The sequence below is a fragment of the Zeus faber genome, assembly GCF_960531495.2.
Source record: "Zeus faber genome assembly, chromosome: 7".
In the NCBI taxonomy this organism is placed as follows: domain Eukaryota; kingdom Metazoa; phylum Chordata; class Actinopteri; order Zeiformes; family Zeidae; genus Zeus; species Zeus faber.
In genome coordinates, this window is record NC_137203.1 from 3,390,638 (window position 1) to 3,414,162 (window position 23,525).

The 23,525-nt window shown below is 46.6% G+C and overlaps 1 protein-coding gene across 2 annotated transcripts; it reads left to right on the forward strand.

The window, feature by feature from the left end:
- Window positions 1-1,247: 1,247 nt before the first annotated feature.
- mapk1 (mitogen-activated protein kinase 1) lies at window positions 1,248-22,641 on the forward strand. Of its 2 annotated transcripts, none has more exons than XM_080003488.1 (9): window positions 1,248-1,575; window positions 12,769-12,951; window positions 15,497-15,686; window positions 16,181-16,297; window positions 16,377-16,491; window positions 17,332-17,463; window positions 18,066-18,175; window positions 18,603-18,731; window positions 19,888-22,641. In XM_080003488.1, exons 1-8 carry the CDS (start codon window positions 1,406-1,408, stop codon window positions 18,717-18,719), a joined length of 1,134 nt encoding a protein of 377 aa, XP_079859614.1. In that variant the 5' UTR covers window positions 1,248-1,405; the 3' UTR covers window positions 18,720-18,731; window positions 19,888-22,641. The 2 variants fall into 2 exon arrangements, with proteins under 2 accessions (XP_079859614.1, XP_079859613.1); XM_080003487.1 differs by having other exon boundaries at window positions 19,891-22,641.
- The last annotated feature ends 884 nt before the right edge of the window (window positions 22,642-23,525 follow it).

Genomic DNA, 23,525 nt, shown 5'->3' on the forward strand with positions numbered 1-23,525 from the left:
AGCCAGGATGGGTCAAAAGCAGAGGAGCCATTTCACCGGCCACCATCAAGCATGTGCATGTGTGTGTGTGTGCAAGCATGTGTTGTGGAGTGTCGTGTGATAATTAAAGACTGTTTCTTCTTCTTCTTCTTCTTCTTCACTTGAGTATTCCTCATGCTCATGTGTTCGATCAATCACTGTGGACTTACGTCACGGAATGTTCCTCAAGAACGGTGTGTTAACAATTACGACTGTTCCTGGATCAACCAGTGCGGACGCAAAACAATGGGGCAATTCCTCCAGAGGTTCTTAGAACATCCTGCGGTGCCAGAACGCCTTCTGTGACCGTTTATAGTTTTCGGGGTTTGGTAAAACGCAGCACGAGTCACGTTGTCTGTCTCCGCGTCGCAAGTGGCTGGAGGGGAATGAGTTCCGAGTAATATTATAAACAGTTTTCCAGTGATTTCTGCTCCAAATGTACAGCGATATTAATCGAACCCTAAAGACAAGACGTCTGCAACGTCCCGGTTCTAATGAGACGTCACCCATGTCTGTGCGTACTGCGGTTGTCGTGTTCCAGATACTTTTAGCCCCAAAACGCTCTTATAAATAAAAATACATGCAAATCACACACACACACACACACACACACACCAACATACAAACATGTGCAAAGTACAAACATATGATTAAAGATTATGCAATAATTCATATTATTTCAGATTTGTTTTCGTTTATACCAGTAAACATGAATGACATTACTTTTGGACTTATTTAGGGATGATGATTTGAGCAGAAAAGACGACCTTCTGGTGAACAACATCCATATTCTTGCATAATGTTATATCCATAAATCAAGGTTTATGAAAGAGAAAATCCTATTCAGTGTTCTTTCACAAATCATTTATTTTGCATATGAAAGCCCTTTTAAAACATGCCAACCCATGCAAGCCCATTGCTTTTTTATTTATTTTTATTTATTTTTTTGTCTTTCATTTATTTTAATTGTATTTTATTTGCATCTGTTCCCATGTTTCTTGTGGCATTGTGAAACTCTGAAAGCCATATTAATTGTATATTTAGAGTTTTGCTTTTGAAATATAACAATAATAATAATAACTATAATAATAATAATAATAATTATAATAATAATAATCATAATGATAATAGTGAAGTAGCAGCGGGTCACATGACCACCGTGTTATTTCCTGCTGCAGAGGCAGCGGCTCCGTGGAGCTTCAGTCACACTCGGAGTGGAACCGGAGCGAAGTGGCTCCCGATCCCCGCAGGACGACACCAGCAGCTCCCGCCCACGGACGTGTTTACCCCCCGTTCCTTCCTCTTTCCGCGGCGTTCGATTCCAGTCGCTCCCGCCCTCCCTCCCTCCCTCCCTCCTTCCTTCCCTCGCCGCCGCAGTAGTTTCGTGATGGCCACCGCCGCGAGTTCTGCCGGTGCGGGCTGCGGCCCCAGCGGCCCCAGCGGCCCCAGCGGCCCCAGCGGCTCGGGAGCCGAGCTGGTCCGGGGCCAGGCCTTCGACGTCGGGCCTCGGTACTGCAACCTGTCCTACATCGGAGAGGGGGCGTACGGCATGGTCTGGTAGGTCTGTCCCGGAGCCGGCAGCACAACGCGGTTCGCGGGGTTTTTACTCACTTTTACACCGACAACACGCTGCATTTATCCATTTTATTTGGTAAAATAATAATAATAATAATAATAACAACTTTTACACAGCTCTTGTTGACGTCTCAACAGACGTTACAAACCGACAATTGTGTAAAATGAATAACGTTTGTTTCCAAGTTACATTCGGTCCGACAAGTCAGATTACTTTGTATGTTTTTAATAATGTTGTTTTTACGATTGATTTACGAGTGTTTCCATAATAATAATAATAATAATAATAATAACTTAATTTGCATGGAGGTTACAAAATGCTTCACGGGTTTGTTTATTACTTACGTTGTTTTTTGATTCCGCATCTGGATGTCTTTGTTCCTACGACTCCGTCAGAGAATAAGTATATAATAATAATAATAATAATAATGATGATAACATCAATTTAAAGCCTATTCAATGTGAATCTATCAAGTCATAATTTCAACAGAATAAATTTGTCGTTATTTTAAATGTCATTTCTATTATTCCTTTTAAACCATATTGTGTTAACCATTTTTTATTTATTTCCAGTTCCCAATCAGAGAAACTGCTCTCATACCAGTTCATAGAAGCATCCAGTTCATAACTTGTCCTGTGAATACCCAGTACTTATCTCTCTGCAAATCTATCTATCTATCTATACTTGAATGAATAAGACGTGGATGAATTGTCCTGAAATTAGTTAACATCTGTCCTAAGTTTTTAAACGGTATTAAATGGCGCTCCATGTAACTCTGCACACGTCCTGTTTCTCTCTGTGTTGTTTTTATGATTCCTTCAGTATCCCAGGATAGATCTCAAGGTATTTAGCCGTACTAAAGTCTTGAACATGATGCCAAACAGCGTCTTGTTTCCATGCAGCCTCTCTTGACACAGCAGGGCTTGGCTGCAGGTCGGTGCCCACATGTGCCCACAAGGCACAAATCACACCCAAGTTGTGTCCAGTGCAGCCCTTTAATTTTCCAAACGACACCAGGAATCCTGCGTGTGATGTGCGTTTTCTTTCCCCCACGCCTTTCCACAGTGTGCCACACAGTACATAACTTTCAGTTTAGCAGCTGAATATACTGTATGTCTAAGTACATATCCACTGGCATCAAGTGCAATCCTGTGCTCCTCACCGCAGTAACTTGATTCCTTAGCAAGTTATATATCCTTAATGTATTATCGTTTTGGCAGGGCTACATTGGAAAAATAAAATATAATGGACATTTTTCACGAATACCACTAGATGGATAATTTGACGATATTTCGGGGATGGCTATTTGTGCTTTCATGAGATATTCACACATAAGAACTATTTACGAGCAGTCATTCCTATTGAGGATATTATGACCATTGATTACAACATATTGAACAGTATATGAAGTTCAGAAAACTGGTCTTGTAAAGAAATCTAGTCTCAGTATATAACATGGATTTAAACCGATCAGCCACAACATTAAAACCACCTGCCTAATATTGTGTAGGTCCCCCTCTTGCCGCCAAAATATCTCTGACCCGCCTAACAATGTTTAGGTAGGAGGTACGTGTCAAAGTAACTTCCACATGAACGCCAGGCCAAGGTTTACCAGCACAACATTGCCCAGAGCGTCACACTGCTGCCGCCGGCTTGCATTCTTCCCATAGTGCATCCTGGTGCCGTCTCTTCCCCAGGTAAACGATGCAAACGCACCCGCCCATCCACACAATGTAGAAGAAAAGGTGATTCCTCAGACCAGGCCACCTTCTTCCATTGCTTCATGGTCCAGTTGTGATGCTCACGTGTCCATTGAAGGTGCTTTCAGGGGTGGACAGGGGTCAGCATGGACACTGAGCGCTCCCATGCATTGAGTGTTCTGACTCCTTTCTTTCATACATAGCAGCATTTTTCACTTATTGGTGCTACAGTAGTTCTTCTGCGGGATCGAACCAGACAGACTGGACTTGGCTCCCCACGTGCATCAATGAGCCTTGGGCCCCAGGTTATGGGGCCCAAGGCTCATTGATGCACTATTCACTCGTCGTCCTTCCTTGGAGCCCTTTTGGTAGGTAGTAACCACTGCACAGAGGGAACAGCCCACAAGACCTGTGGTTGTGGAGACGCTCTGACTCAGTCGTCCAGCATCACAATGTGCTCCTTGTCAAAGTGGCTCAGATCCTTACGCTGCTTCAACATCAACTTCAACAACTCACTCTTCACTTGCTGCAGAATATATCCCACCCTTTGGCAGTTGTTTTCGGAAGTGTGCGCGTGCGTGCGTGTGTGTAATGAGATTTCTGACCACTCCAGGTGGGGGAAAAAGTCTACAGTTATGTATTTTTTTGAGCTTCAAGCCTGAGTCCTTTCCCGGATAACATTTGTAAATGTTATTGCATCACTCTTTGCGTACTTTAGAGTGATATGTGTTGGTTGCTGTCGTCATGCGTGGTGTCTCTGTATCAGTTCAAGATAACATTGTTTTCAAGACTCGTTGCAGTTCAGACTCATTGAGCTGAACGCCGTGTGAGTGGTCCCATTTCCTGCCCCAAAAAACATGCTTGGTGCTTGGGAACATCACATCTAAATCATTATTACATTTTTATGTGTGTCCAAATGCTGTGTGTGGAGCTGTTTTTATTCAAAATGAAAGGTGCAGTGTGTAGAGTTTACGGAACGGACTTAGCGGAAATGGAATATAACATTCATAAGTGCGTTTTAATTTGTGTATAATCTCATGAAAATAAGAATGGTGTTGGAGTTACCTTAGAATGAGAATGACATTATGCTTTAGAATCGGCGCTGACGGAACAAACCAGAGCTGCACATGGACACAGTTTTAGAAATCATAATTCATTTTCCTTTATTTCAGTTTTTCCGTCTTTTTTTGGAGCATGCGTTCTGGTAATAAGCGTCTCTCGACCTTGGTGGGTTTGAGGGAGATGCGGCACAATGGCGGCATTATCTCTTGTTTTGTGCGTCAGAGAGACGAGAGGCAGCCACAGAACCTGAGCCTTGGTGCACTTTGTCGTACTTGAGGTTTTTTTTTTTTTTTTTTTTTGTTTGTTTTCGGCGTGAGGCTGCACGTTGTTGGATGGAGACAGATCCCTGAGGCGCCTCGACGTCCTCTCAAAGAGCTTTGAACGGTGTTTTCTGCAAGGGAACAGTTCCCACCTGGTCATTACGGGGACTCTCCCAAGCGAGTGTTTCTTTGGGGTTTTCTTCTTTTTTTTTTTCTCGTTTTTAGATTTTAATCAGTGGTAGAAATCAAACGATGTTCCCACCGCAGGCATGTTTGGTCGTTCTAAAAATTAGTAAACAATATTGCATCGCATATGTCAGCTCGGTGTCGACCGGTTCAGAGAGTCTTTTTGGGCGGCGGGGGGGTGACTAACTCTCGAAGCGCTGCGTCTCGCTGCTCTGTGTTCTGCAGTATGATGCTCCAGAGCAACGCAACGTTACCCACAATGCAGCTGTGTTGGGCTGAGTCAACCTCTCGGTGGAGGTGTCGTGTATTTTTATACACACTAACTTGAAATCTATCTATACAAAACTTATTTGGGTGATTAATGGAGTTTATTTGTTGATACTCACAAGTAATTGGGTAGACTTTGTAATATGTGGATGAAAATTAAGGAGAAAGAAAACAAAACACACACTGTTTGAGTGTTTTATATTTTGATAATTTAATCTTACTGGATGATGTATTTGTTACAGGCAAACAAGGGATTCAAGGTTCATTTAATGGATTTAAAAGTATTAAAGTAGTAAGAAATTGTCTTGTAAAAATATTAAAAAGTATTATCAGACATCCTTTAGTGGGGAAAAGTAATTTATAGAACAATAACAAAGCAAAGAGTAAGTATAAAGAAATTAGTTTTAAATAATAACCAGAGGAGGAAGGTTCAGCGTCGGCGCTGCCTTGTTGCTCATGGGCTCCCCGGCACGTTGGGTCCTGCAGAGAGCTTTGTGTTTGACACGCTGCTGTGTTGTGGTGTGGTGGTTTGGTTGCAAAACCCAACCTTCCTGTTCGGTTCTTCAGCGTTCCTCATTTTGGGGCAGTTTGAAGCCGGCAAGCGGCAAGTCGCAGCTTGTGCAGGATGAGCCATAGACTGGAAGTGCGTGCGAGCATTATTTCATTGTTTTATTTTTTCTTCTTTTTAGCAACAGAAGTCACCGTCAGAGACCCTACTAACTCGCTTCCTGATTGGTTGCGCAAAAACCCACCACTCTGTCTAGAGCGGTCATTCTTCCTGCCAGCGTACTATCCAGTGCTCTAGGGTTCAGGATCCAACGAACCCAAAGTGTCTCCCCGTATCGTGTGGCGTTAACTCCCCTGTTTGGACTTGGGAAGGCCAGTTCCATATTCCGATCCCGCGACAGGGAGTCAGAGTTGAATCTGTGGTGTGCGGCTGAGATCACAGCCCGGCCTCAGAAGAATAACAGTTGAAAAATCTTGCTGATTCGCTTGAATCGAACATCGCCGAAGCCGGGTAAAAAACCAGACTCCTCGCCGAGCGGGGCGACGGAGGGGCGGATGCCGGCGAGCCGCTGGTCTCAGCGTTGCCAGAGAAACGTCTTTCCTGGTGTTCCGTGGTACTTTCAGTATTTATTCTAGAGTCTTTGGTTTACATGACATGTCATTCAGCAGATGCCTTGGTCAAAAAGTGACTCACAATAAGTACATTTTGTTGGTGGAATCAAACCGACTGTACGTCACAGTCCCAGATCAACCTTCCAGAGGAATAAGAAGCGATATAGAGGGGGGGGGATTTCACCTCAGAACTTTAATTCAAGGAGCCTCGACGTTCACTCTGTTCACGCTGCGTTATTGGTGTCTGCCGCCAGTGAGAATCGACTCCATTTTGAGATTTCAGGGGGAAGACGGGAAAGGGAACCGGTGGCAGTGGAGCGGACCTCCAAATAGTGAGACGAGCGGCGCTCCCCCGTCTGCGCCTCGTCCTCCTCTCCGCCGGCGCCGCCTATCATCTCGGACCCTCGCGTCGGGTGCGGAAAGGACGGCGCGCGGCACGGACCCCTCCGTCCTGCGGCGAGCCGCCCTCTTGAAATTCCACCGCGGCCGTCCCGTCTCCACGGCAACCACTCTGCCTCTGACGTCAGCGCTGCCGGCTCGGCGGCCGATCCGGGGGCGGCGGGCGGCAGAGTAGGAGCCTCCACACTCTGCGGCGCCGCTCTGCCGTTCGGAGGGAGGGAGGGAGGGAGGTGTAATTTGTGTGATTGCATCTCGCGGAAGGAAGCCGTGTGGACACGCGCGTCATTCGTGCGGTTTAAACGGCCCGCGGAGACGCGCCGCCGCGCCGAGGGGTCGAGACCCCCATTGGTGCCGGCCCTCGGGTTTGCATGGACCGAAATAGCCACAAACCATCGCTGGTGTCAGTCAGCATCTGGCCGTCAGACTCGGGCTCTGTGCCCGATCGCAAAGTCGGGTTTTTGCGCGTCAAGGATGCACCGGGAAAGTTTTATTATTGGCTCAGCTCATTTAATAAAAAAAAAAAAAAAAAAAGAAGGGATGCAGTGAACACCTTTTGTGTATTAGTTGTTGCATCCGCATTGCACCGCTTTTTGTATATTTTCTTGGGATATTTGGCTATTTTTGCAAATTTGGCTCTATTCTTTCATACCGTTAAGCTTTTATGCCACTTGTCTGTTCATCTTCACCACCACAAATTCCTCGTGTTTAAAAATGTACTTGGGGAAACAGCAATCTGATTCTGATCATTAAAGGAATTGGCAAGTGTTCTTTCGGTTGATCCGTGTTCCCCGGTCGAGTTGTATGAAATGAAATGAAATGGGAATGAATTGACGAGAGGCGCTGTAAGGAAGTGAGGAGGCGACTGAGAATGATCCGTCGAGGAGGGAAAACCCTACATCTTAACGTCACACGGTAGCGTTCCGATCTGAAATGTGGTGACCTGCCGCTGTTGTTTTCAGACACTGCGTTAACAACACGCTTGGCTGACATTCCATGAGGTGAAAGACGGGCCCCCAGTGACACGGCTCCAGCGGGGCCCAGCAGCTTTGTTTGCACAGCGTATCCAGAGGACGCCGGTCGGCTTGTCGGGCTGTGTGCTTCGTCTGGCTGTTGAGAGGAACGTCATTTTTCCTTTTTCCTTTTCCTTTATAGCCGTTTTCAGTACACCTGTAATCAGGAACGATCTACAAGTGGAGCAGCAGTGTTTTGATGTTTAAGTGAAATGAAAATAAAGTCGCTTTTTTTTTTTTTTATTATTATTATTTTTTAATTCATTTAATTTTTTTGTATTATGTCATCTGCCATTTCTTAATCACACGCTTATTCCTTATCCTGCCAGGCAGGTTTTAATAAACTGTGACGCTGCCTCTGGAATGTCGAGCCTCCTGGGCGGCGGCACAATCTGACCTTGCTGATAATGACTTCATACCGACACACAGCCGCTTCGCTGTTATTCTTCTTGCAGCTGAAAGACTAGATATGTTTTCTTTTTTTTGGGGGGGGGGTTATGTAACGAGAAGGACGGGTTTTATAATGTCAGAAAAATGAAATGTGAAATGTGTAGTTGAATACATGTCCTGATTTAATTCGGTTTAGATGTGACACTAAATAATAATCCGTCATAATCAAGTAATGACTTTATTAGTCAGAGCCCACTCTTTTAAACCTCCGTACATCTCGGAAATGGCGTCTCCTTGTAAATAATAAGAAAGCCCAAGCGCGGCCCCGGTGTCCTTGGTTGCCATGGCAGCTAACAAGGCAATTAAGATGGGGGATAAAATGCAAACACTCCCCAATAACAAAGAGAGCGAGAGGGAGAGACTTAAAATGAGCGAGCGATGATGGCGAGGGGTTTAGCGCAGAAGGTCAGGGGACGCTTTGCACCCGCAGCCTCATTACGACCAAACACCGTAACCATGACGAAAAAGCTGCCACACGCTGAGGCGTATTAATATGGGATGGCGTCAATCTCGGATGCCTTGTTGGTGGCGGCTCGCAGGAAGGAGTGGGCCGTCTCTGTGCAAATTCAATTATAATGTGGGCAGAACGGCTCTTTACACGTCGGGGACACTGAAGGACGGTGTTTCGTGTCCTGCCTCTGCTGGGCTGCTGTGGAGTCGTTTATTTTTTATTTTTTTCACCTTTTTATTGTATTATTTTCAGTGCTTGGGAGTCCTTGAGACCTGCAGGATGTGGCGGTAGTGTGTGCGGAGGGTGTACTGACTGTTGAGAAGGAAGGAGGGAGGAGGCGGAGGAAGAAGAGCACCGTGTCTTTCAATGGCAGAAGGTTGGCGAATGTACCGTCAATTCCCAGAGGAAGGAGTGGAACGCTCTCCTTGTCCGCCGCGACGTGCCTTCCGTCCGAGCGCAGGCCGCGGTGCGGGGCCAAGTCTAGTTTCGGCACGGAACAGAACGGTACGGAACGGTCCAGAACGCATGACCTCGGTCCTGGGGAGCCCGGGGTCCGTGTTCCGTGGCGGGAGGATGGGCCTTCCTCCAGAGATCCCCGTCAAACGCTCCCGACGGCGGCGCGTCACGTGTGTGAAAATCCGGGATGACACGCCAAGAGAACAGAACCCTGGCACGGTGATTGTTTTCATAGCCGGTGGGGTGGCATCTGTTTTTAGCCGCGCTGCGCTTGCGTTTTTACTTGTGATCTCTAGTAATCCTGTTGTGTAACGCAGCTGCTTCGGGGCCTCGTACCTCACGGGCCACGGGGCGTCTATTTGAAGAAATGAGAATGTTAATGCGACCCCCTCCAACTTCAATTTGAGAGTGACTAATGCTGAACGAGAACTCGTCCAGCGAGCGCATTAAGTGTGAAGTTGAGTGGAAGGAATGAGGCGGAGGCGGAGCTCCAACGGGCTGCAGTGTGTCAGCTTCGACGCCGCTTGTATGGAAACACACAAACAAACACTTTTAACTCTTGATGCGCCAGGTGTTCCGTTTGAGGTGGCATTCCGTAGGATGCTCTGCGTTGAGTGGGGTGCTCCAAACCAGGCGCGTAGCTGTGGGCGCACCCAGCCAGGGGTTCGGCCCAACGGGGGTTCACCCACTGATAACCACCCTCACAGCCTGACAGGGGCGGGAATTATGGAGGGGGACAGAGTGGTCTGGAGGTGTCCGTCTCAGTATATCACTGTACCCAATTATATACTGGCCCACCCAAAATACAATTTCTGCTTACGCCACTGACTGAAACTCAACAAAAATGTTGTTCTTTTTGTGAATGTTAATCCATATCAACAGTTTACAGACCACAACTTGCTACGCCTCTTCATCATATTCGCTACAGCTGCCTTTCACTTCTTGCTTGTGGCGGACCCCGCCACCAACAATGGGAACCAATGGGAGGTGTGTGTGTGTGTGTGTGTGTGTGTGTGTGTGTGTGTGTGTGTGTGTGTGTGTGTGTGTGTGTGTGTGTGTGTGTGTGTGTGTGTGTGTGTGTGTGTGTGTGTGTGTGTGTGTGTGTGTGTTCTAGTGCGTGCGTGCGTGTTACATTTTTAATTAATATATTTTTTTGGCACGTTCACTAACAAGTTGTCTTTCTGACGTCAGCGTGTGACAGTCTGAGTTTTGGAAAGCCACTTGTTTTGACTTTCGGCCTTTTTAGCAGATCTCTGCATAGTAGCTGCTACAACACCGGGCACGTTATTTCCAGACTGTGTATTATCGAGAATTGGCTGATGTCATGCTCATGGTTTCATCTAGCCTCATCCAATCCAAGGTCATATTTAATAATTCATATTTTCTGAATCCAAGTCAATATTTTCCCACGGCAAAGCCACCACGTGACGTGCAGCTTTCGTGGTAAACAGAATTTCTATGACCTCGTTGAAAAACAGTCCAGATTTAAAGTAATTTATTATTATTTATTGACAGCTGAGAAATGCGTAGTTCACATAGATCAACTACATTTACTACAAGCACCAAAGCTTAATTATTTTCTTACCCGTTGGAGGCATGTAACATACTTATACTGGTAAATAAAATAAAAAGAGGGAGATTCTCGTGCAATATTGCACATACATGCGCGTCACATACATACATGCACACACACATACATGCACACACACATTGTGTGCTCAGATCACACTACAGTGGCCATTTGCACGCTCCTTCCTTCATCCACTTGAATGCGGTTCTGCTAACTGTATTGCGTAACAAGTCACACTCGCTGCAGTGTAAAGCCTTGTATTCGGATCTCCATGGAAACGGAGCGCCCCCTTCCTTTGTACTGAGCATTCTCAGCCCTTTATTGGCATTGAAGATTGGAACAGTTAATTTCCCTTAACCCGACGGAGGGAAAATCACCTAAGTCGCATTCTATTTATTGTAGCATTTCAGACATTGGTTTAAAATTCCCCCTAAATCTGGATGTAAACATATGATTGTGTAATCTACCGATACTGTATGACAGTTGTGAGTGCTCCACTGATGCCCAGGGTAGTTATTTGATATTTGTTCACTTTTATTGCAGCCTCAAACGCGCCGAATCCCTTTTTTTACAGCCACGGAACATAAGAGCAGTGCACTCTGATCATAAAATCCAAACTGGAGTCCTTCGCAACTCTCGTAAAGCTCCACCTTCCACTCCACTCCACAGCTGATAAGACGACAAGGAAACGGCTCCTTTAAATAAAAAAAAAAGTGCTTCTCCAAAACGTCCAAGCACGAGGTTCCGCACGTAACCAGCAACTATAAATCTGGTCTGGATCGGATCAGTCCTAGTCGAGTAAAAGCTCCTCAGAGTCCCAGATGGCGGCCCGGGGAACTCTGCCCTCTGAGATTCCGCCCTGGGGGATTTCAGGAAGTGCAGACGGGCAGCGGCTCAACTGGCCTCCCTATATTAAAAACAAACCCCAAAAAAAAAGAATAAAGTGAACGTTATTGGTCAGGAGGACGAGGACGAGTGTTTCAGCTGAGCCGCAGATAAACCGCGGCTTGTCTGCAGTGATTGTCTTTTTCCTTTTCTCGGGTCTGGTTTGACAAGCCATCGCAGAGTTGGATTGAGGAAGTGTTGTAATGTACCGTGCCCGCATCAGGCTGCAGTTGATCTGCTGTCCCAACCCCAGGCGTGGTGCAGGCACCTTATGCCGCTCAATTGCCCAACCACTACTGGTTCTGATTTCTACTGCACAGCAATGGTGGAAGATTATTATTTGTGGAGGATTTTCTTTGCGCACTGTGCTACTGCTTTGTGGAATAAGCTGCACCGTCACACATGGCAGGTTGTTTTCTGCCTCCATCTCTGTCCGTCTGTGTCTTTATCTCTCTCTGTATTTCTTCATCTCGGTTCAATTCAAAAGGCTTTGTTGACATGGGGAAACATACGTTTACATGAGTGACTAAAATATAAAGTTTTTAACATTGCTGTTATATACTAACACGGGTATGTGACTATAACCAAAAATAAACTCCCCTGTTAAAAAAGTGTTTACAGGTAGTCGCTCTTTATAGTATAAATAACACACACCCGTCCCACTAGTGTAGTGTAGTATGATAACTAGTTTTCTCCAACACTACAGAGATTAATTCTTCTTCCTTTCTCTTGCCTGTGCTGTAGCAGGAACAAAGAAATCCCCTGGGTGGAGTGGGAGTAGAGTGGGAGTAGAGTGGGAGTAGAGTGGGAGTAGAGTGGGAGTAGAGTGGTGCAGAGATAAAGCAGCCGCTTCAGAGCCTGTGAATATAAAATAAATGCCCAGCTATTTAGTGCTTTAAATATTACTGACCTAATGGAAGTTGTATAGTTGAGTTTTTGGACATTTCGATCGCATTGGAAGTTCCAAACACAGTGCTTTAGTTTACACAGTCGTTTGATAGTTTGTTGTTTACAACTGACTGAAGAGTAAAATTATTACTTATTTGTTGGTCATGGAGCTTGTGAGTTTGTTCGTGGAATTTCACTTTTCCATCCGAGTCAGAACCCTGCTATACACAGCTATCACCATGCCTCCTTTTTTAAAAAAAATAAGCCTTATCAGAATAGAGATGTGTCTAATTGCGTAATAATAATAATGATGTAGGTATAGGTTATTATAGGTGGGCAAGCAGCCCATCTGGTGCATTAGTCCAAAATGCGACCACTTACCTTCTCCGAGGGAGGACTCGTTTGTTCCCCTCGTGCTTTTATCCCCTCCCCACCCACTTTTATCTCCATTTCCGTCCACTGTGCGTCCAGCTCCGCCTACGACCGGGACAACAAGGTTCGAGTGGCCATCAAGAAGATCAGCCCCTTCGAGCACCAGACGTACTGCCAGCGCACGCTCAGGGAGATCAAGATCCTGCTGCGCTTCACACACGAGAACATCATCGGCATCAACAACATCATCCGCACGCCCACCATCGACCAGATGAAGGACGTGTATCCTCCCCATGTCTGTCTGTCTCTCGAGCTCCGTCCGTGGGTCTCCTTCCCTCTCCTTCCCTCTCTGTCTCTCTCTCTCTCTCTCTCTCTCTCTCTCTCTCTCTCTCTCTCTCGCCCCCTTTTTGTCTCTGAATCTCCCTCTCTTTTTCTGTAGCTCTATCCATCGCTTCTCTACGTCTCCTTCTCCCGCGTGCCTGTCTATGTGATTTTAATATCTCAACCTTTTCTTTGTTTCTCCATCTTCTTTCTCCGCACGTCTCCACGTCTCCTCAACTTTTCTGCGCATCTCTGTTGTTTTTATTTTTGGCTCAGAGATGAATGGCTCGGGTGTCGCCGTGTAGCGTTGAGCTGTTGGACAGAATTGGGGATGGTAGCTCAGGTGGTAGAGCTGGTGGTCTAGTCATCTAAAGGTTGCTGGTTGGATCCCAGGCTCCTCCTGCTAGCATGCTGTAGTGTCCTTGAGCAAGACGCTTAACGCCTAATTGCTCCTGATGGCTGCGTCCGTCGGTGTTTGAATAATTGTAAGTCGCTTTGGATAAAAGCGTCTGCTAAATGAAATGTAATGTGATGTAAAAGAATTGATCCAAATCCGTTAAAGTATTTCAGTAGCTGTCTGCCCCACATGCCTCCCCTGATTATGATGATTATTATTTATTTATTTATTTTAATTTTCGACAACCCAGGTCGTCCCTCAGAGGTTCGCGGCAGTTGTGTGAATTCGCCTCTTGAATGTGGTCCCCGTTCCCTTCGAGGTCCCTGCTTTCACCGCGTGGTTCATGGTTGACGCCGGAGAATTGGCAGGAAGCTCCCTGCCATCGGCAGAGAATGCCGTGGAAAATGACAAAAAACCACAGCGACGTGCGTCCAGATATTATCAAATTCTGAAAAGTTAGAGATGAACAGCAAAAGCGTTGATCACTCCTCAAAGTTGCTTTCGCTTTTTATGTTGAAATCACACGGAAGAAGATTTGATTTCAGAGATCTAATGTAACCCTCTCCATGTAACAATTAAATCTGTCCAGCGAAAAGTGAGTGAGGAACAGATTCTATTTTCTAACCCTGTTCATCGTATCCACGGGAGACTTGGGGGAGCCGTGTTTACCACAGCCTCCCCAGGGGGTGGATTAAAGGTTGTGTCAGTGAGATTTGGTGAAAGTGGGGACGACTCCTGGCCACCAGCGGGGAGCGTCGTTCCTTCTGGGTGGAGTGTACGCGCGTCTCCCATCTCGTCTCCGTCGACAGCTTGTGTTCCAGAGCCGCGAAGATCTTACTGATACAACCTTTAAGACGGAGAGCCAAGAGGATGCGTCGTCGAGGGAGGTGTAAAACGGAAGGAAATGTTGTTTTGTTGTTTGTTTTGTTTTTTCCTTCCTCCGGCCAGTCATAGTTTGTGCGATAGCAGTGACCTTTATGACTCAACTCATGAGTGAATAATAATGGTGGACAGCTTAGTATGGAGGATGGAGACCGATGGCAAGTGGTGGAGAGTTCCCACATTACTGACTGGTATTTAAAGAAAAGGTTTTGATTTTAACGATGTTTATACACGCCCCTCATGTAGTAGGTAGGTAGGTTCCAGCCTTTCCTCCAAACTGGACGCTCATCCCTCCATCAGGGCTTCAATGCAGATGAGATGGGGACAAATCCGCAATGGAGTGAGAACCCTCTGCTTTAATGAATGTCTACACCTGTATCAGCATGGCTTCCTAATGTTCTAGAAAGGCTATTTTTTTAGTAGAATTGTCTAATCCCATAATGATGATATTGATTATTATAGGAGGGAGAGGTGCCTCAGACCCAGCACACGGAGAAGAGACGCTATTTATCTGGTGCATTAGTCCAAAACACGACCACTTACCGGCTCCCAGTCGGAATCTTCTGTCCTCTTTGTGCTTTTGTACTGGACGCTCCATCCCTCCATCACGAGCACCGTGCGAGTAATGGGAGGACGGATCCACCATCTGCCTTTCAAAGCAAAACTCCCTCTGCGTTTCAGGCAGAGCAACACGATGCCACAGAGTCCGACTTGGCGAATTTGAGGAGTTATTAAAAAAGAAATTCATTTGGTTTTACAGCTTAATTATTTCCTGTTTTCTGGCGCCATTTTATCGCTGGTGCCACAGTGTGGTTACCGGTGTTACACCCAAATGAGTGACTTGTCAAATTGTGTGACGCTATTTTCCCTCTGTATTTCCTGCACATCTAATAAGTTTGTGTACACGACGCTGGAGGACGGAACGCTGTGGCGTCGCGTTGCTTTACCTGAGATATGGAGGGTTTTTTTTCACACTGAATGCAGATTGCGGATTTGTTCCCCATAACTTACATTGAACTCCTGAAGAAAAAAGCCTGGAACCTATCTACGTACCACGTGAGGGTCGGGAATAAAACGGGGATGGACTTGAGAAGAAAAAAAACCTGCTCCTTTTTAATAAATACAGCATGTATCAGTGAGGTACGGATGCACAAATGTCCGTTCGCAGCCAGTGAAGTCTTTGCCCAAAGCGTCCGGAGGCCTTGGCTCCTTGACCCGGAGCCGCAGCTACATCGTGCAGGACCTGATGGAGACGGACCTGTACAAGCTGCTGAAGACGCAGCACCTGAGCAACGACCACATCTGCTACTTCCTGTACCAGATCCTGCGCGGCCTCAAGTACATCCACTCCGCCAACGTGCTGCACCGCGACCTGAAGCCCTCCAACCTCCTGCTCAACACCACCTGCGACCTGAAGGTACTGCACCTGGGCCAGCGCCCGCCCCGTCCTCAGTCACGACAAATAATCTGGTACCTCCTCTCTCCCCGTCTGGAGCTAGAACCATATTTTCCTCCATCTCTATTTCTGTCTCTATATCTGAATCATTTCAGTCTTTCTCTCAAGAGCTCTAGCTGTATCTCTGTCTTTCTCCGTCTTTTATCTTTTAAAGTTGAATTAAAATCTATTTTTGATTTCATATGCAGTATGAGATGTGAGGTTTCCAAATAATAAAAGTTCAGTTTGGCGGGAAGCGAAAATGTATCGTCTTAAAGTGCAAATATTAGTGAATTTAAACAGATCTAAATGAAGTGCGCATGAAATGCGTGACGAGAATAAAATTAATTTCTCATTTTAATGAGTGGGAGGATTTCCTTCAAACTAGTTTTAAAGATCTCTGCTGTCGGCGTCGTACTGAACACAGGAAAGGTCCTCAGCGCCGGCGTTTTGATCTCCCTCTGATCTTTCCTCAGATCTGTGACTTTGGGCTGGCCCGCGTGGCCGACCCTGATCACGATCACACCGGCTTCCTGACCGAGTACGTGGCCACGCGCTGGTACCGGGCGCCCGAAATCATGCTCAACTCCAAGGTGAGCGCTCGGGGAGAGTCGGGGAGGGCGGGGCGGGGTCCACGTGCCTCCACGCCGCGTGACGCTCTGCTCCTCACAGGGCTACACCAAGTCCATCGACATCTGGTCGGTGGGATGCATCCTGGCCGAGATGCTGTCCAACCGACCCATCTTCCCTGGGAAGCACTACCTGGACCAGCTAAACCACATCCTGGGTCAGTGCCCCACGCCCCATTGATCTGACTTCCTGTTGGTGTATAAACTCTCTATATTTATAATCGCTCACGCTGCCTGTCGGCATTTCTGCCCCGCCGCTGGGACAACCCCTCTTTCGGGTGTCACAACCTGTCGACGGCTTTAAAAGTTTATTTCATTTTCCTCTTTTGATATCCGGTGTGAATACAAATCTCGTTTCCTATTTACATATTGTTTTAAACCTCCTCACTCGCCTTTGTTTTATCAGTCAGATTACAATGAATCTTTCTGCTCAACCTTTTGTCGTTATCTTTGCGATCCCCGTTTGGATCGATTGAAGTGCATGTAAATAAACGTTTACCTTGTTAAGTCCGAGTAGCACAGCAGTAGATGACAACATTAACTTTCCAGTTCAGTATTTCAACGTGTTCCTCTGAGTCACAGTCGGTTAAATTTTTCGCCCATGGAACATTTACATATACGAGGAATTTCTTCTGGTGAGGTTCAGGTTCAGTACAGACCATAAGCATTAAAAAATAAGCTTAACAGTCCGAAGAAAATAAAATAGGGGGGGGGGTAAAATTAAAATGTCTTATTGACTCTACTAATCGCCAAAAACAGGAATGGTCAGATATTTAAGATATACAAATGTGATACTCTGCATGACAGTAAAGACACAGAGATAGATGAATAAATAGTTGGAGAGAGAGAGAGAGAGAAAAAATGTTCTGCGTCAGAACAAGAACCAGTTGATGGACCTTCATCTCACCTGAAGGGTCACTTCCAGCCGCTTGTTCCTTCCGTGACCCAGGCTTCCCTCCTCCTCCTCCTCCTCCTCATCCTCCCCCTCCTGCTCACAGGCATCCTGGGCTCCCCCTCCCAGGAGGATCTCAACTGCATCATCAACATCAAGGCCAGAAACTACCTGCTGTCGCTGCCGCTGCGCTGCAAGGTTCCCTGGAACCGCCTGTTCCCCAACGCCGACCCCAAAGGTCTGGACCCGGAGGCTCTTTTCCCGAATCCTTGTCAATGTGTTGCCTGGTGTTTTTAGGGGACGGCGTCGAAACGTAAATACAAATTTATGTTTCAACGCGTTTGATTTAAACACGGAGCAGGAAAGCGGCCAGCAATGCGGTCGTGTTCCGAGCCGTCGCAATTACCGCGAAATCGTCCCGAAGGCAGTTTATTTCAGCAGATCGCGATCTGCTTTTTGGAAAATGGTCAGATTCACACAGGTGACATGTTTCCATTTGGATTTAAGAGGTTATTCAAACCAATGTTAAAAATGTTGAACAAAACAAAACCAAAAAAAAACCAACGTGAAATAAGTGAGTTGACTTTGCATCAGTTGGGTTGAAGTAAATAAAGGGTCTACCTGAATTTTAGTTACAGATGGTTGTTGTGCAACAGGCAGACAGTGTGTTACTACAAGTTTTATTTTATTCCACATTTGAACAACTCTTAACTGAACGAATAAAAAATAAGTCAACTAAAATGTCATGGGACTAAAGGACAGAAGGTTGATTTGGGACGGTGTTAAAGACGCTAGAGTTGAAAACATGACGTGATGGGACTGACGTGCCTCACCCTGCAGCTCTGGACCTGCTGGACAAGATGCTGACCTTTAACCCCCACAAGAGGATCGAGGTGGAGGAGGCGCTGGCTCACCCGTACCTGGAGCAGTACTACGACCCCACGGACGAGGTGAGGACGCACCACGCCGCCCCCGCCGCGTGTGGTCGCCGGGCGCGGCCGACCCGGTTCACCGGGCAGAGTTTACGCCAGTAAGCGGCCCCACGCAGCCGCATGGAGCCGGCTCCGTGGGGCCGTAAACATAATCGGGCCGTAAAAACAGTCGTTGGGGATTTTCATGAAATTGTGTCTTGCTGCTTTATCGCGGTGGGTAACCGGAGTCTGTGACATAAAAAGCATTTAAACTGTACAACATTATGTCAGATCTACTGTAAACCAACTTCACCTTTCCTAGAGAAAAGGTCTTAGAAGGTTCTTAGAGCTTCCCGGGGTTTTTTGTTTTTTTTCCCGCGCCCCCGTCGGACACCGAACATGGCGGCAGACTCTGAATTGTCGTATTATCACTTTCCTGATATTCCGGTGGTGTTTGCCTCCGCAGCCCGAGGCCGGGATTCCCTTCACGTTCGACATGGAGCTGGACGACCTGCCCAAGGAGCTGCTGAAGGATCTGATCTTCAAAGAGACGGCGCGTTTCCAGCCCGGCTTCAGGTCCTAACGCCTCCCTGGGGTGGGTGCCAGCCGCCGTCCCCCGGGGGCCCGCCTGCTTGATTGGTGGCGTGAAGGGCTCTTGCGAGACGCTTCGGGCAGTTTAAACAGGCGCCGATCGTCTTTGGCCACCGGGGGGCGTTTGCGGGCTCCAGGAGGCTTTTCCGTCTGCGTTGGGTCCCAGCTGGAAAAGTTTTCATTTAAAATAACAAATGTTTAGGTTTTTCCTCCTCAGCTGTCATCTGACATACTCAGGTTATTCATTCACTCTTCCACAGGCGTTTAGTTACGTTTTTATTTATTTCTAAATAACGGTATTGATGTTGGTGAAAATACCACTGTCGATTTGGCGCAAAGGGAAAAATGGCCTTGTGTGGGGGGTGGTTAAATCCAGCGTCACTTGAGACAGAAGTAACGACTGCAGCACGGTGGTTGTCAGCGGCTGGTTGAACACGTCCCTGCTACAAACTGAAAACCTGACGCCGGCGGTGCTACGTCACCGGGTTTGTGGGGTTTTTTGTGACGGTGCAGTGACGGTGCAGCAGGCCTGTCAGTCAGCGCTTCCTGCAGATGTGAGTCCCGGTCACCTGTGGCTCGGTTCCCTCTCCTGGTTCTCCAGATCCGAGCCGTTCCTCCGCTGCACAGTGAGGGGAAGAAACCAAACGGGCCGTGAAGGGGGGAGTCCGCCCCAAAAGACGCTTCTGTTTGTAATGACAAAATTATTATTATTTCTTTTTGAAGAAGAAGAAGAAGAAAAGTTGCCGAAATGCAATATTTATAGAAATGGATATGAATCCATTTCATTTTTAGTCATTTTCGTATTCCCGGTCTCTCCTCCCCTCCGCGTGCACGTCGTGAACGTGGCCGTTCGCTTTTATACTGGAGTGGATTTTGTGTACAGCGTCACATTTTTATTTTTGATTTCCCCCAAACTTTGGCCGAAAACTTTAGAACCGAAAAATATGGATATGTCAATAGCAATGCAGGTTTGGATCCTCATCCGCAAGAGGCGTCCATATCTTCCATGGCTTGGACCCCGCCAGGAGGCGAACGCCCTTCTCAGCGACCTTTCTCAACATGTTTTCTGCTCCCAGAGGAACACGAGTCGCGGTTGGATGAACGAGAAACTTCATCTTTTTTTTTCTTTTTTTTTTGACCCCGTTTGTGTTTCTGTTCAGCAGGTGAAGCTCTGGACTCCGGTTCGTCTCCGCCTCCGCTCTGCCGCCGCGGTTTTCTCTCCTCCTCCCTCGTCCTCCTCCTCCTCCACCGTCGTCCATGGCCTGGATTCCCTGGCTCCGTCGCCATCACGTCCACTTTGCTCAGGAACGACGTCAGGAATCTCTCTCTCTCTCCCCCTCTTTTTCTCGCTCCGTCTCTCCCTCCCTCTCTCTTTTTATTTCTTTTGTTTTATTATTAGAATTATTATTATTTTTTATTTTATTTTTTTTGGGTTGAGCTGAGGGGGCCCCACACCACGGCCGACATCGGGGCTGTGATCCCGTTTCAATCCAAGATAAACAAAGTGGCGGTGTCCCCCGTCCCTCCGCTCCGTTAGCATTTATTTTTTCTTTATTTTTATTTTTTTGTTTTTCCTCGGGGGATTTAGAATTTGGGAATTGGGTCGTCAAACGGTTGGTGGCGGCGTGTTAGGTTTTCCCCCCTCGTTCCCCGACGCAGAGAATCAAGTCCAACGGTCGCAGAGCGGACGGGCGTGCGGCCCCCGAATCTCAACGTCGTCGTTCAGTCTCTGAAAACGGCGTCGGGTCGTGTGTCGGAGCAGATCCTGTTGTGTGTTTCTGTTGTTGTTGTTTTTTTTGTTTTTGTTGGTTTTTTTTGGGGGGGGGGGTTTGCTTCTTCTTTCCGGTTTTTCCTCGGGAAGAGAATCATTCAAGTGGGTTTCAGCGTCTCCACGCGGAAACAAAAACGAAACCAGGCCCAGATCAGAGCGAGGATCCAGGCTTGGCGGAGTTTAGGCTCCCTGTCGTCCTCCCTTTCCCCTCGTCCTGCGTCTCGCTCTCTCGCTCTCTCTCTCTCTCTCATTAGAGTTAAACTCTGTGCTCTGCATGACTGTTATCAGCTCCGTATACAAAGATGATGTTGAAGTGCCACGCGGCGCCGCCCTCCTCCTCCTCCTCTATTCTCCCCTTTCGTTCGTTTTTTTGGAAATGCTCCACATTGTGTGTTTTTATTGTTATTTTCTTCTCCTTATTGTTATTATTTTAAGCCAAACTCCTCCCGACACGCGTCCGTCTTGTCGCGGTGGAGGTGGGGAGCGGCCAAACGAGCTCCATCGTCCCCTCGGCCCCAAGAGAAGCTGAACGCGGCCCCGTTTTTCGGTTTTGTTTTATCTCCCTTTGAATTGCACTTTGGTGTGAAGATAATAGTTGGTCATGTCCAATTCTGAGAGAAACTGCAGCAGACCAGTATAATCATTTGCCAATAATTGCCTATTAATCGCTTTGTTCTGAGGGATGGAATCATAACACGTTGGGGATCTCCATCTGGCCACGCGGTTAGAACGCACGGGCCTGTGCGTCACTGTGCTGGGTCAGAACACGCCCACTTTGATCAGAAACTTGGCAAAGACCAAAACTAAGGGGTGTGTGTGTGTGTGTGTGTGTGTGTGTGTGTGTGTGTGTGTGTGTGTGTGTGTGTGTGTGTGTGTGTGTGTGTGTGTCTGACACTAGACCCGGATTTTGCCTGAATCTGCGCGGACGGATTCTCCAAGAATCCGTCTCTTTTCCGCACTTATTGCACCAGAAAATGAAGAGAAGTTTTGTTTTTGTTTTTAAGGAATAAATAGTCAAACCTCCCGGATGCTGTCGCTCGGGCCGTGCTGGCTTCCTCTCCGTCCAGTCTGTTGGAGGAGTCGGGCGCTCGGCGTAAATCCGGGGGGATCGACGGCGAGCTAGAGATTTCAAAAGTGCCAAAAGAAAGGAGCTCTCTTCTTCTTTAAGTTTGACTTGTCGACGAGTCAGCGGCCGGCGACTTTCAGTCCAAGGTCACAGGTGACAAATCCTTCTAAACCATTTGAATAAATCAGTCCCCGATACTTGCGGCATTTACCGTCTACGTCTTTCCTTGGATTTTGAAACGGTGAAAATGCGCTCACCCGAGGAGGTCCGGCGGCGGGGCCGTGGGCGTCGCCGGGAAACCGCGCCGGGATTGTGTTTATGATGAAGCTTCTGCCGAGTTCTTTGTGCGACCCGTCTGTTTTTGTGCCTTCTTCAATCGTCTTGATATCCAAGATTTGATGTGCAGCTTTCGTTCAGTCAGGACTCTGTCGTATTTGCAGTATTTGCTTTTGAAAAATGAAATAAACACAATCAAATTGATGGTGTGTGTGTGTGTGTGTGTGTGTGTGTGTGTGTGTGTGTGTGTGTGTGTGTGTGTGTGTGTGTGTGTGTGTGTGTGTGTGTGTGTGTGTGTGTGTGTGTGTGTGTGTGTGTGTGTTTATCTTTCAGTTGTGTAGTTTTAAAGAGATGATGCCACAGCTGTGTGATTTGTGACTATTGAAAAGACGAAAACAAAATGTTTATTTCTGTTGTTTTTTTTCGGCGTTGCGACATTTCCCTCTACCCTGTTTTCTTTGGTTTTGTTTTTCTCTCCCGTGTTTTTGTTTAGATATTTTTATTGTGAAATGAATGTTATGTTTCTATCGGACGCTAATCTCGTTTGAGTTGTTTTCAATTGAACTAGCTCTCTGTATGTTCTGATCAGTAGAAGTATAACCTTTAATTGTGTAGTTGACATTTTAGGAAGAAAAAGGTCTTTGGTTGTATTTTAATAGTTTTTTTCTTTTGTTTTTCCTTTCACCTGCCCATCGAAGGGGTTTGAATCGAACGGTCAGTCGGGTTTTCGCTATCGTGTGCGGGATTTGACTTGAACGAACCGTTTCTTTGCTGTTATTAAAGACTGACTGCCACTTTAAAGCCTCTTTCATTTCTCCCCGTTTGTCTCCGTCTGAAAGTGCCGTCCCAGCTTCACCAAACTGTAAATTAGAAACTTCATACACCGCAGCATCAAGAAAATGATTTTATTAAGCCACTAACTCATACTATTTTATTTTCGCAATAGAGGGACAGCCAATAGATTTATCTAAAAATTTGACTTTTTTTTTTTTTTTCTCATTCATGTTTATTTGTTGAAGGAACGTGTTTCTCGGCCCTTGGCTCCAGAGGCCTGTACTACGAAGCAGGATTTGGGGTGAGGGAGGTCAGTTAGAGGTTTAACCTCTGGGGTTTTCAGTGTCACGACAGTGGTTCGCTTTTTAGCGGGGCACGTCGCCATGGTAACTTGTTCTGCACGCCTCACCTGCTCCGGCATCACCCTTCCTGGAAAGTCCTGGTGACCTCGAGGTGGGATCCTGGCTCCCGGGGCTCGGCCGCACCAAATTAGGAATATCAAAACATTAAAAACAAATCTCATTTTCTCATGTTCTAGTTTTCAAATTTCAGAAAGTCAAAACAACGAAATACAGCCTGTTCTTGTTTTTCTGATTTTGGATCCTAAATTGGGTATGAAATGAAGGAATGATTTGCTTTCAACCTGGACTATACTTTTTAATCCTTCATATTTGTTTAAAACCATAGTTTGCTCATCTTGTGTAAAATATGTCTCTGGTAGACTTGTTCCTGTTTGTGATTGGTCGTAGGGTGCAAACCCCGCCCCTTTTAGCTGAATACGCTCATAGCTGGATTGGAAAACCTTGAAGCGACACTTTAACCAATTCAAGTTCAAGTTCAAGAGATTATTTGTCACATACATATACATACGTTCATACATATATGCAGTGAAATTTACCTTTAAAATAAAG